The following is a 13,462-nucleotide window of genomic DNA, read 5'->3' as shown; positions in this document are numbered from 1 at the left end:
GCATTGTCTCCCGTGGAACTTCTAATAATAGGCTACTATTTGAGCGTAGCGAGTATGAGCTCGCTTGCTTAACTTTCACTAAATCACTAAGATAAGATGGCGCAAGACCATAAATTGATTTAAAGGTAAGAATTAAAATCTTAAACTTAATTCGATGAGCAACAGGAAGCCAATGAAGCTCGTAGAGGGCTGGAGTTATATGTGAGTACTTTGGTATGTCCATAATTAGTCTTGCAGCGGCATTTTGAACACGCTGTAGTTTGGAAATTTGAAGGTTTGGCAGTCCATACATTAAGCTATTACAATAATCCAGTCGAGAGGTAATAAAAGCATGAACAATTGTACGTAGACTATCAACAGATAGATATTTCTTAATTCTTCTTATATTATGTAAATGAAAGAACGCTATGACATCAGTAAGAAAGATACGCTGTAATGCTCACCGTATCATCCCATGACATCTCATCTACGCCAAGCTCGAACAATGTCTCAAAGTGGAAGTTAATCCTTTTCTAAAAAGAGCAAATAAAACGTTCACTATAAATAATAAGTTAGTTGTTATAGTGTTCAATTGAACGTTGAAAATACACCCAAACATGATAAAGTTTGACACTTAATTTTTTTTTTAAAAAAATTAAAATTAAATGAAAGGTAAAATCTCTTTTAATTTTGTTGCTTGGTCTGGTAGGAAACTTTACTTTGAATAAGTGTTTAAGGTAAGAGATAAGAAATTTGAAAAGATCGATGCGATTGTCAGAAGGTCTTATCGCACAAGCTCCGTATTATTGTGCAAAAATTTATTAGTATTTTTTTTTTTACTGTTTTGTTATTGTCGTGGACGGAAAACTATAAAAGTTCTTAGTCCAAAAAAATGTGCTAACTATAACAAGAGGGATATTTCAACGGTTGGTCATTTTAACGGCTAGAACATTTTTTTCCTAGTTGGAATAGTTGGAATTATGACCTTTTCTTAATATTTAGAGAATAGTCGTTTGTATTTCGCTGCACTATACATATTTATGACCCCATTTGTGCACTCATACTTCTAAGAACAACTTCCAATATTTTTTTTTGAAAACCACTCTATAGCAAATGATAAGATTCATACCTTAAATACTAGATCTGCATCAAATTTACTCATGAAAGATAACAGGACAGACTACGGAAAGTAAAATTATTTGATAAAGTTGACACTGGCTTAAAATATGTGCAGGACGTTTCGGCTACTGCTGTAACCTTCTTCAGCAATATGTAAATTTAAAACGGCGTCCCTGGTGTTATAGGAATAAAAAACTAAAAAATGCAGAAAAAGGTGATAAAGGAATGTACTGAATGAAAAGGGGGTGGAATTCTAAAAACGCGACTAAAAAGGATAGAATAGGGGGTGGTATGCAATTAAAAATTGTTAAGTTTCTTATAAATGTTCGGGAATGCTACGTGTTCATTAATAGCGTTTCCATCTCGGACTGAATGCCACGCTTCGAGGAAAAGTCTTTGTCTCCAAACTGAAGACCGGTCGATAATGTCAACATTTTCCAGATCAATTTCATGATCGTTGAGCAAATGGTGTTCGGCCAATAGGGAATTTCTGTCCATTGTTGTTATCGCTTTAGCATGTACGTTCTTTGATGCGTGTTTTGAGTGCGCGCGAGGTCTGGCCAATGTAAACACACGCACAGTCTTTGCATTATCTTTGGGTTTTTTCAAAATATTGGCGATGGAACGGATGGGCTTGTGAGCCAATTTGACGTAAAAACCTTTGAGAACTCTTGAGATTCTTTCAGAAACACCCTTGGCGTACGGTAGAACAACCAAGCCTCGCTGTTCAACAACGTTAGCACCACTTTTTTGTTCAGCATTAGATTGACGACCATTACGAATAAAATTGATAGGATAATTATTCGCTGCCAGCGCTTTCAATACACGTTTAGATTCAGATGACACTTCCTCCTCAGTGGATGGGATGTTCTTAGCCCGATCCATGAGAGTGCGTACAACAGAGTGTTTATGTTGCGTATGGTGGTGTGAATTGAAGTCTAGATAGCGGTCGGTATGAGTGACAAAAAAGTGTTGCCAACGTTGTTGAACAGCGAGGCTTGGTTGTTCTACCGTACGCCAAGGGTTTTTCTGAAAGAATCTCAAGAGTTCTCAAAGGTTTTAACGTCAAAGTGGCTCACAAGCCCATCCGTTCCATCGCCAATATTTTGAAAAAACCCAAAGATAAAATCAGCGAAGAGTCGTCGAAAGGTGCTGTATATAAAATCAAATGCAAAGACTGTGCGTGTGTTTACATTGGCCAGACCTCGCGCGCACTCAAAACACGCATCAAAGAACGTACATGCTAAAGCGATAACAACAATGGACAGAAATTCCCTATTGGCCGAACACCATTTGCTCAACGATCATGAAATTGATCTGGAAAATGTTGACATTATCGACCGGTCTTCAGTTTGGAGACAAAGACTTTTCCTCGAAGCGTGGCATTCAGTCCGAGATGGAAACGCTATTAATGAACACGTAGCATTCCCGAACATTTATAAGAAACTTAACAATTTTTAATTGCATATACCACCCCCTATTCTATCCTTTTTTAGTCGCGTTTTTAGAATTCCACCCCCCTTTTCATTCAGTACATTCCTTTATCACCTTTTTCTGCATTTTTTAGTGTTTTATTCCTATAACACCAGGGACGCCGTTTTAAATTTACATATTGCTGAAGAAGGTTACAGCAGTAGCCGAAACGTCCTGCACATATTTTAAGCCAGTGTCAACTTTATCAAATAATTTTAATCTTATCATGCCTGGCTACAAACCAGATATTTTTAGACTACGGAAAATTTGTTCCTTGAGTATCGATGTGCTATGGTATGTAACTAATTACCAGTCGATTTAAAGGATTCAAAGTGTTACAGAACTTTAAAAAAAATTTTGAAAGTATATACCCAGAATGAATTATTTTCTTAATTACAAGTTTATTCATTTTCCGTTTTGTATCTAATCGGTATATGCGCATAAACTTAACAAAAAGTGCTTCATGAAATCTTCTCGCCGTAGATACTGAAACGTGACACAGAGTTCAGAAGTTAAATATTTTTTTCAGCTTTTTCTTAGTTTTAGCCATTACCAAAATAAATCCTAAACATTACTTATGTCTTTACCGCCAAAGGATTGGTTTCCATACGCTTGGCTTGGTCAATGACTTTAGTTTTTAGGGAATCAAAACATTAAACAACACACAGCACGCACGCACCTTTAAGAGTCCTCCAAGTACAAGTTTATTGACATAGACAGCTGCTGTGTGGCCAAAGTAAAATATCAGAGGAAGACGAAGACGATCAGGGCATTTGTAAAATGCCGACTCATCTAAAAGAATAAATTTATTATACAGAAATGTGTTACCTTGATAGCTAACCAATACTATTTTTTATATATAAGGAGGCTATTGTTTAGGCTCAAATTATACGTCACATTTCAGTCGCGTTGAATGTAGCTCATTTCAGTAAACCAAACTGAAACATGTAGCATTCTTTCGACCCGGGGGGAGGGACACTCAACAAAGTGATGCGGGGAGGCTCCGCCCCATTTCTGGCAGAAAAGGTAAAGGTCGGTTTACACGCTACGATTTGTCGGCACGATTTGTTCCAAGCACATTTACACACTGCGATTCGTCTGCCCGATTTTTGTTGCCTATTGAAATTGCGAGGATGGAAATCGGCCCAATTTCTAAAATCTGTGGCATCGCCACAGATTTTTAAAAAGTCGAGTCGATTTTTATCTGCACACTCATTTTCTTATCGTGTAAACCGGCCTTGACCCTTTATATACCTTCCATGGAAAATAGTTCCCCTTTCACATATCTACAGCAGATATACTGGATCTACTTTCTAATTTTTTTACTTGAGTAACCCTATCAAAATACTTCAATTAACGAATCAGCCGTAAGATGCATCTGTTCAAGATGTTTTGAAATACCTTCTTAATTACAGTAGAACCCCGGTAACTCGAACTCGGATAACTCAAATAACCCCGCTAACTCGAACTAACTTCCATTTCCCTTGGATTTAACTCGAACTCGGATAACTCAAACACCCCGCTAACTCGAACTAAATTTTGTTTCCCTTGAACAAAATTTGGGTCAAATTTACCCCGATAACTCGAATTGCGGTTCAGAGCAACGAACAGATCAAGTATTTGACAGCCATTTTCCACTCTTATCATAAGAATGTATGGTCTTGTTAGAGTTTCTGACAAGATAAGTTCAATTTGCACTGTACTGTATACTAAAGCGCTGAAAAATCAGCAAACTATCAATTATTAACTTGGCAAATTAGATATTCAATCGACCCCGATAACTCCAAACCCCGCTAACTCGCACTGATTTTTGTTTCCCTTCAGAGTTCGAGTTACTGGGGTTCTACTGTACCTAAATTACATTTTTCCCTAACCCTTCCTACACTTCAACACTCGAAATCCCTACTTTTCATATACATTCAGCAACTCATGTGATAGTTTATCGCTCGCCGGTTATCCGCGGTATTACATTTACCTTTCAGAGCCAAAAATAGCGTCTCGTACAGATCAAAAGAGTTTTCAAAGTATTCCTTGATTTCCCTAGGAAAGAATAAGAAGAATAGAACTTTAAAATAGAAATTCCGTCAGAATTTTCCATAATTTCTCTAAAGACAAGGTTTTTAAAGGAACAAGCCGTGTAGCCATGTCTTTAAAGAATAAACTGCCGTCGGGAGCAAACTTGCCGCTCGCAGTGTTTGCTCAACCTCGTTGGGAACCATTTGAGCTCTCGTACTCTGATTGGTTGGGTCGTTCTACGCTAGATGTTGATTGGTTATATTTTTCACATGCGAGGAAAGCTATACGCGAAGCGGATCGGACGTATCGCTTTTTTCACATGTGAAATATAGCAAATATAGTAATCTATTTCCAAGATTTATTGCCCAAAATGTAATAAATGTATTTTTTAAACGACTAAAGGCAAGTTTACACGAACAATGTTTATGTGACAATGTTTCTTTGCTCGTGTAGATGAATAAAATTGACTAATTTATATGTGACAAATATATTTGTTTGCAAGCTGGCGTGTTATAGTTAGCTTTTATGTGACAAATAAAAGTTATCACGTACGAAAATTGCTCGTGTAAACGACTCGTCACATAAAATGTGGCAAATATTACGTCAGCATATGTGGTCCCCGATCACCCAATTTCCCACTGGGCACTGTGCGCGCGTGCGTATCTCAGTTCGTATCTCTACTGTCCAAGGTCATTACTGGCGCACTAAACTTTAGAATGCCGACAAATAATTGTTTTGACATCTACACAATCAAATATATTTGTCACATAAAAATTGCCCATGTAAACCCATCTGAAGATAGCTGATAGGGGGTAAAAAACTAAAATCAGCATGCTTTATTTCCGGTCGAATATTCTTTTTAGTGTTGGACTGGGTAAAGTTTCCACTGCTCTTTTACGACTAGTTTCGAAAAAGGAGTATTGCTGTTGGGATTAATGTCACTATGTTGATCATTTATTCAGGTTCTGTAAACTCCTTAGGGAATACTTTTCAACTTGTGTTAGCTTTCATCATAACGCTATTTGTTTATCCTTCCTGATTAGATGCCGAGATCTAGAAGGATACTGCCAAAAATCGTCATTTTTTGGAAAGAGAATTGCACGATGTGATTATTTTTGCATTCATCAAACATTCTGGCTTGATTTTGCATCAATTTCCGTTATGTTCTGACTTTGTAACTGAAATGGTGAAATCCAAGATGGCGGATCCAAGATGGCGGATCCAAGATGGCGGCTATAATGACGTCACGTGATGTCATATGACATCACAGCCAACAAAAAATATGTCATCTTGTAGAGTTTGCTACGGGCTTTCTACTCAGTGCTAAAATATTTCGCTGCGCCTTAATAGGACGAAAACTCTGGGGAGTGGTTTCCACCCCCCCCCCCCCCCCCCCCTTGTACGATGGTGGGGGTATGAATTTGCTTGTACGTCTGAGCTGTAAAAGCGAATCAAAAACTGGCAACATTGTTTCGAGAATTTTGTCGGCACTCGCGTAAAACCCCTGCCGTTGACTTTTACTTCTAGTAGAGCTTGTTGATCCAGTAACTGACAGAATTTTTTTCTTTAAAAAAAGGCAATGATTCAACATAACGCTTCTTGCCTCTTTGGAAAAAAATTCTACCTGCATAAGCATGTATGTAATTTATATATATTTTTTTATAAAAGGCCCGGATTTAATCACGCTTATTACCTCTTTGTACAAGATGAAAGGTCACAGGGCTTTGAGCTACGGAGAACACATTTTCCACTTGGTTGAAATACTACCATGTTTGATAACAAGGATTCGACTTGAACTGAACGGAAAACAGATATAAATTAGTAATAATCTTGAATTAAGAAGCCTACATCACAAAGTCGTTTTAAGAAGGGTCCTAAAAATTGATTTTAAATATCTCTTAAAGAGTGATTATTGTAAAAGGGATCCCAAAGTAAACACCTCTTTATTCCTCTTAATTAAGGTTTGAGTAGCCAGTATGCAGGACGCGTGTCACATATCAACCTAGTAAAATGGCCTAGCTCACAACGAGTCTCATGTAGCTCAGTTGGTTAGAGCGCCCAACCCGTATCTGGGAGGCCATGAGTTCGATTCCTGTCGGGGACTCAGAATTTTTCTTTGTCCCATGCTCGTGTCATGTAGAACATCTTATCTTTATTATTATTATTACTGTAATTACCGAGCTTAAAATTTACCATCTTTATCATTTACTACAAAACAGTAACAGGTTTTCAAAAAGAAATTAATTGTTCTCTGCCACTAACGTACCTAGTTGTAGTGTTGTACATTTTTGTTACAAATGTGACTAACTGAAAAGAGGCTTGTCTTTCAATATTTTCCTTCAAAGCCAGCTAAAGCTACGTTAGAGGTATGATGAGCAGCTTTCTGTCCTTCCAAAGAATGAATATGGTGAGGATGTTTTGTCTTTTTTGGGAGGAATTTCATTAGTGTGGAAATGGAGGAATACATTTATATAACGGCGTGACGTCTTTGTGCATTGTCTATAACTCATGAAAAAAAATGACTGACAGGACTTTTAAGCGTCTGAGTACAGCTTCACTAAGACCTCGAAAAAGCAGAAAGGTCAAGTATGAAAGTATTCAATGAAAATAATACAATGGCCTTCATTTCCGCTTTAAATTTTTTTTTTTTCATTTCGTTCGTTCGATTGAAAGAAGTTGTTACTATTTAAGAATAGAATATGAAATTAACTGCTGAAACTTACAGCATTCATATGCAACTGGCCTCTCGGGTCAAAATTTGTAAACTGTTTGTTTCAATCCCTTTTACCTCGTCCAGCGTAAGGTTCTTTATATACATATGCGACACTCAGGTGAGAGGAGAAATCTTTTTTTCCATGGAATTCTCAAATAGTCCGGCGGCTTAGCTCGAAATTTTAGTTGAATTGTGCACTTTTTGATACAAGCATGAAACTTGGCACAATGAAAGTGGTCACCAACAGAAGTTTTTTCAGATATAGTGCCAAGCCCGAAAAACGCCGGTTTCCATGGAAACCGTAATTTATTAAAATCAATGAAATTTCGTGAAATATTTGTTTGTCCTGGTTTATAGACAAATACTATTATGTCAGGTAGTGGTACCAAGTCGCAAGTACAAAATTTTAGAAGGAGATGCTGTAATTTAGACTGTTCACAGCCCTCTATATTTTCCTAGTTTCTTCTGTTAGCGAACGGTTCTCCGATCGCGAGAGAACTGGACGCTAGCGCAAAACGAAAGACGCGAGGGAGCAGAGGGCAGGGAATGAAAAATCTTTTCCCATGCAATAATTTCCTAGTAAGTTATTGGTATCAAAAAAATGGTAAAAATTAGCAATTGTAAGCCTAATTTAAAGCATTCATATCTGTATTTATGAAATAAAATCTACAATAAAAGGTTTATTAACTACAAGAAGAAGTACTTCGTGGGGAGGGGCCTCTTAGTTGAAAATATCATTGCTGTTTACTAGCTGAAAATAGGAAATTGGCGTTGGCACTATATCAAGAATTGATTAGTATGTGAATGCTTGTAATCCTGCAAAGTTTGGTGCTTGTATCAAAAATCGCACAATTCAGGAGCTAAGCCGCCGGACTAAAAACCAATCGTTCTTAGAGTGAAATGGATTACGTGTAAAGGAGTGTATGAAGTTTGAATTTTTTCTGTCCGTTTAGAGAGCTTCGACAGTATCTGAGTTTACTTTCTTAAAAGAGATATCTTGTAAAAGTTTGTGTATGAACCATCTGGTGTCCGTAATTTGATTGTTTGTACTTGCTATAAGCTGACTTTTTTCAGTTGGTCAACTCTTTAGCGTGTCTTGTTATAATACATGGTTTCAATAATGGTTTTGCTTTGCATATTGTTGCAAAAGCATATTAGATATATTTTGGCTGTGAAAAAGAAAGAGAATTTCTTCTGAAATAATCAGACATCATTTTCTATGATCGATAGACTAGTCGGCTACAACTCACAATCATCTTGTTTTATCGAAGACAACTCTAACTCACACTCTGTAAGTAAATATTATTTCTCTTTTAGCGTGATCTTAAAAAAAAAGGATTCTAACATTAGCATATTTTTATTCTTCTAAATTATTTGCGGATCGCCGATCTATCAAGACGTTTAAAGTAGCCCTGCCTAATTAAATTTTCGAAACCAACAGGAACAGGTTTTCAAAAAAAAAAACATATATATTCCTTGCCATTCGCTTGACGGTTGCACGCCAAACCGAGAGAAACTACACAACGTACCTAGCTGTTAGTGCTGCTATTTTCTGCACAAAAGGCTTGTCTTTCAATATTTACCTTTTGAGTCAGCCAAAGCTTCGTTAAAGGTTATCTCTCTGTTAAAGAACTGGATGTGATGTGCGGCTTTCTGTCCTTTGAAAGGATTAATATAGTGAGGATGTTTTGTCCTGTTTTTGGGAGGAATTTTATTACCGTGGACAGGTAGTGCATTGTCTATAATTATTTCATGATTAAAAAGACTTACAGGACTTTTAAGCGTCCGACAACTTCACTAAGATCTCGAGAACGCAGAAAGGTCTGGTATGAAAGTATTTGAATGAAAATAATACAATGGCGAAGTCATTTTTTATTTAGTTCGATAGAAAGAAGTTGTTATTATTTTAGAACAGAATATGAAATTAACAGCGTTCGTATGCAACTAGCCTCTGGGGTCAAAATTTGTAGGCTGTTTGTTTCAATCCTTTTTTTCGGCTCTGGAAGTCCAGCGTACGGTTCTTTACAAACATATGCGACACTGGTCAGAGGAGAACTCTTTTTCCCAAGGAATTCGCAAGAACAAATATCTAAAGTGCAAAAGAAAGACAAAACGGTACATGGATTTTCGCATCCTTGACGACGGAAATGATTTTTACAAGCACGTTAAAAGGCCACAAAGTCTACAATATATTTATATCATAGTGCATATTATATTCCGTTATAAATAAGATGAGTTTGACTTTCTTAAAAGACATACCCTGTAAACGTATGTGTATGTACCATCTGGTGTCGTTGTGTATTGCAAAATCCGTTAATTTGATTGGTTGTACGTGCTATAAGCCGGCTATTTGCCGATGGTCGACTTTTCGTGTGTCGTTATAATTCAGGGTTTCAACAATGGTCTTGCTTTGCATATTTTTTGCAAAACCATATAAGATACATTTTTGATGCCAGGGTAGAAACAAAATTGCTTCTGAAATAATCAGACAACTCACGGCGCTTTCGTTTTCTCCGATCGATAGCCTAATCGGCTACGACTCGAAATCATTTTTTTATTTCGAGAAAAACTGTAACTCCCACTCTGTTAATTAATTTAATTTCTCTTTTAGGTCATTTTCTAAAAAGGGATTCTAACATTACTACCTTTTTATTCTTCTAAATTATTTACAGATGGACTTTCTGTCAAGAAAATCAAAGTAGCCTTGTTTAAACTTGAGAAACCAAAAGGAACAGGTTCTCAAAAAGGAATTATTGTCTGCCACTTGGTTGACGTTCCTACGCCAAATCGAGAGAAGCCACATTACGTACCCAGCTGTTAGTGTTGTAAATTCCTGTTACAAATGTAGTCAAATGTGACTGTAATAGTGCAAAAGAGGCTTGTCTTTCAATATTTACCTTTAAAGTCAGCAAAAGTTAGTAACAAATGCTTTCTGTCCTTTGAAAGGATTAATACGGTAGGGTTGTTTTAGACCTTTTTGGGGGAGGAATTTCATTAGCGTTTATGGCGAGGAATGCATAATGTATGACGTCATTGAACATTGTTTTACCTCATGAATAAAATGAATGACAGTACTTTTAACCGTCTGAGAGCTTCACTAAGATCGCGAAAAAGCAGAAAGGTCTAGTATGAAAGTATTTGAATGAAAATAATTATACAATGGCACTCATTTCACCTTTTAAGTCATTTTTTTATTTCGTTCGATCGAAAGAAGTTGTTATTGCTTATATTATTTAAGAACAGAATATGAAATTAACAGCGTTCATGTGCAACTAGCCTCGGGGGTCAAAATTTGTTGGCTGTTTAATTTGTTTCAATCCCTTTTTTCGGCTCTGGAAGTCCAGCGTACGGTTCTTTACAAACATATGCGACACTGGTCAGAGGATAACTCTTTTTCCCAAGGAATTCGCAAGAACAAATGTCTAAAGTGCAAAAGAAAGACAAAACGGTACGTGGATTTTCGCATCCTTGACGACGGAAATGATTTTTACAAGCACGTTAAAAGGCCACAAAGTCTACAATATATTTATATCATAGTGCATATTATATTCCGTTATAAATAAGATGAGTTTGACTTTCTTAAAAGACATACCCTGTAAACGTATGTGTATGTACCATCTGGTGTCGTTGTGTATTGCAAAATCCGTTAATTTGATTGGTTGTACGTGCTATAAGCCGGCTATTTGCTGATGCTCGACTTTTCGTGTGTCGTTATAATTCAGGGTTTCAACAATGGTCTTGCTTTGCATATTTTTTTGCAAAACCATATAAGATACATTTTTGATGCCAGGGTAGAAACAAAATTGCTTCTGAAATAATCAGACAACTCACGGCGCTTTCGTTTTCTCCGATCGATAGCCTAATAGGCTGCGACTCGAAATCATTTTGTTATTTCGAGAAAAACTGTAACTCCCACTCTGTTAATTTATTTAATTTCTCTTTTAGGTCATTTTCTAAAAAGGGATTCTAACATTACTACCTTTTTATTCTTCTAAATTATTTACAGATCGACTTCCTGTCAAGAAAATCAAAGTAGCCTTGTTTAAACTTGAGAAACCAACAGGAACAGGTTCTCAAAAAGGAATTATTGTCTGCCACTTGGTTGACGTTCCTACGCCAAATCGAGAGAAGCCACATTACGTACCCAGCTGTTAGTGTTGTAAATTCCTGTTACAAATGTAGTCAAATGTGACTGTAATAGTGCAAAAGAGGCTTGTCTTTCAATATTTACCTTTAAAGTCAGCAAAAGTTAGTAACAAATGCTTTCTGTCCTTTGAAAGGATTAATACGGTAGGGTTGTTTTAGACCTTTTTGGGGGAGGAATTTCATTAGCGTTTATGGCGAGGAATGCATAATGTATGACGTCATTGAACATTGTTTTACCTCATGAATAAAATGAATGACAGTACTTTTAACCGTCTGAGAGCTTCACTAAGATCGCGAAAAAGCAGAAAGGTCTAGTATGAAAGTATTTGAATGAAAATAATTATACAATGGCACTCATTTCACCTTTTAAGTCATTTTTTTATTTCGTTCGATCGAAAGAAGTTGTTATTGCTTATATTATTTAAGAACAGAATATGAAATTAACAGCGTTCATGTGCAACTAGCCTCGGGGGTCAAAATTTGTTGGCTGTTTAATTTGGTTCAATCCCTTTTTTCGGCTCTGGAAGTCCAGCGTACGGTTCTTTACAAACATATTCGACACTGGTCAGAGGATAACTCTTTTTCCCAAGGAATTCGCAAGAACAAATGTCTAAAGTGCAAAAGAAAGACAAAACGGTACATGGATTTTCGCATCCTTGACGACGGAAATGATTTTTACAAGCACGTTAAAAGGCCACAAAGTCTACAATATATTTATATCATAGTGCATATTATATTCCGTTATAAATAAGATGAGTTTGACTTTCTTAAAAGACATACCCTGTAAACGTATGTGTATGTACCATCTGGTGTCGTTGTGTATTGCAAAATCCGTTAATTTGATTGGTTGTACGTGCTATAAGCCGGCTATTTGCTGATGCTCGACTTTTCGTGTGTTGTTATAATTCAGGGTTTCAACAATGGTTTTGCTTTGCATATTTTTGCAAAACCATATAAGATATATTTTTGATGTCAAGGTAGAAACAAAATTGCTTCTGAAATAATCAGACAACTCACTACACTTCCGTTCTTTAATCGATAGTCTAATCGGCTACGACTCGATATCATTTTGTTATTTCGAGAAAAACTCTAACTCGCACTCTGTTAATTAATTTAATTTCTTTTTTAAGGTTATTTTCTAAAAAGGGATTTTAACATTACCACCTTTTTATTCTTTTAAATTATTTGCGCATCGCCTATCGGTTAAGAATTTCAAAGTAGCCTTGTTTAAATTTGCAACACCAACAGGAACAGGTTTTCAAAAAGGAATTATTCTCTGTCACTCGCTTGACGTTCCTACGCCAAATCGACAGAAGCAACACTACGTACCTAGCTGTTAGTGTTGTAAATATTGGTTACAAATGTAGTCAAATGTGACTGTAATACTGCAAAAAAAGGCTTGTCTTTCAATATTTACCTTTAAAGTCAGCCAAAGCTTCGTAACAAATTATCTCTCTGTTAAGAACTGGATGTGATGTGCGGCTTTCTGCCCTTTCAAAGGATTAATGGGGTAGGGATATTTTTGTCATTTTTTGGGGAGGAATTTCATTAGCGTTCATGGGGAGGAATGCATAATGGCGTGACGTCATTGAGCATTGTTTAACTCATGAATAAAATGACTGACAGGACTTTTATGCGTCTGACAGCTTGACTTAGATCTCCATGCCACAAGTAGAGTGAAAAGTCTAGTGTGAAGTTATTTGAATGACAGTTATACAGTTGTGTTCATTTCAGCTTTTACAGCGCGACTACTGTTACCGGGGTCACCCAGGCAAAGTTAACCAATCACAAAACAGAACGGGAACAATAGATTCCAACACGTGAACACGTGAACCTGTCAAAAATTAACCAATCAAATTGGTTTATTTTTGACAGGTTCATGTGTTCACGTGTTTACGGTTGGATGATTTACAATATTCAAATTGAATTTGAATGTTTGAAACGAATAGTGCAATCCGTTCGCCGTTACTCAAAACTATTCCGGAATTCTAGGCGGCACGAGCTGAGTATTTTGAC

The 13,462-nt window shown here is 36.6% G+C and overlaps 1 protein-coding gene across 5 annotated transcripts in view; it reads right to left on the bottom strand.

Moving 5' to 3' along the window:
• Positions 1-12,967, bottom strand: part of LOC144663860 (uncharacterized) — a 38,191-nt gene extending 25,224 nt beyond the window's left edge. The window contains exons 1-5 of one of the 5 annotated variants that reach the window (XM_078524933.1): positions 12,864-12,967; positions 6,281-6,383; positions 4,547-4,611; positions 3,251-3,363; positions 444-512 (exon numbers count right to left, since the gene is read on the bottom strand). In XM_078524933.1, coding sequence (XP_078381059.1) covers positions 444-512; positions 3,251-3,363; positions 4,547-4,611; positions 6,281-6,357 — 324 coding nt within the window. In that variant the 5' untranslated portion in view covers positions 6,358-6,383; positions 12,864-12,967. Of the gene's footprint in view, positions 1-443; positions 513-3,250; positions 3,364-4,546; positions 4,612-6,280; positions 6,384-8,883; positions 8,911-10,197; positions 10,204-12,863 lie in introns of those variants that run through there. The other 4 variants (XM_078524935.1, XM_078524937.1, XM_078524936.1 and 1 more) reach the window with 4 other exon arrangements.
• Positions 12,968-13,462: the final 495 nt, after the last annotated feature.

The sequence above is a fragment of the Oculina patagonica genome, chromosome 8 (genome assembly GCF_052425735.1).
Source record: "Oculina patagonica isolate OP01 chromosome 8, crgOcupat, whole genome shotgun sequence".
In the NCBI taxonomy this organism is placed as follows: Eukaryota; Metazoa; Cnidaria; class Anthozoa; order Scleractinia; family Oculinidae; genus Oculina; species Oculina patagonica.
Note: the sequence above shows the minus strand (reverse complement) of the source record. Positions and strands in the feature narration are given on the sequence as shown.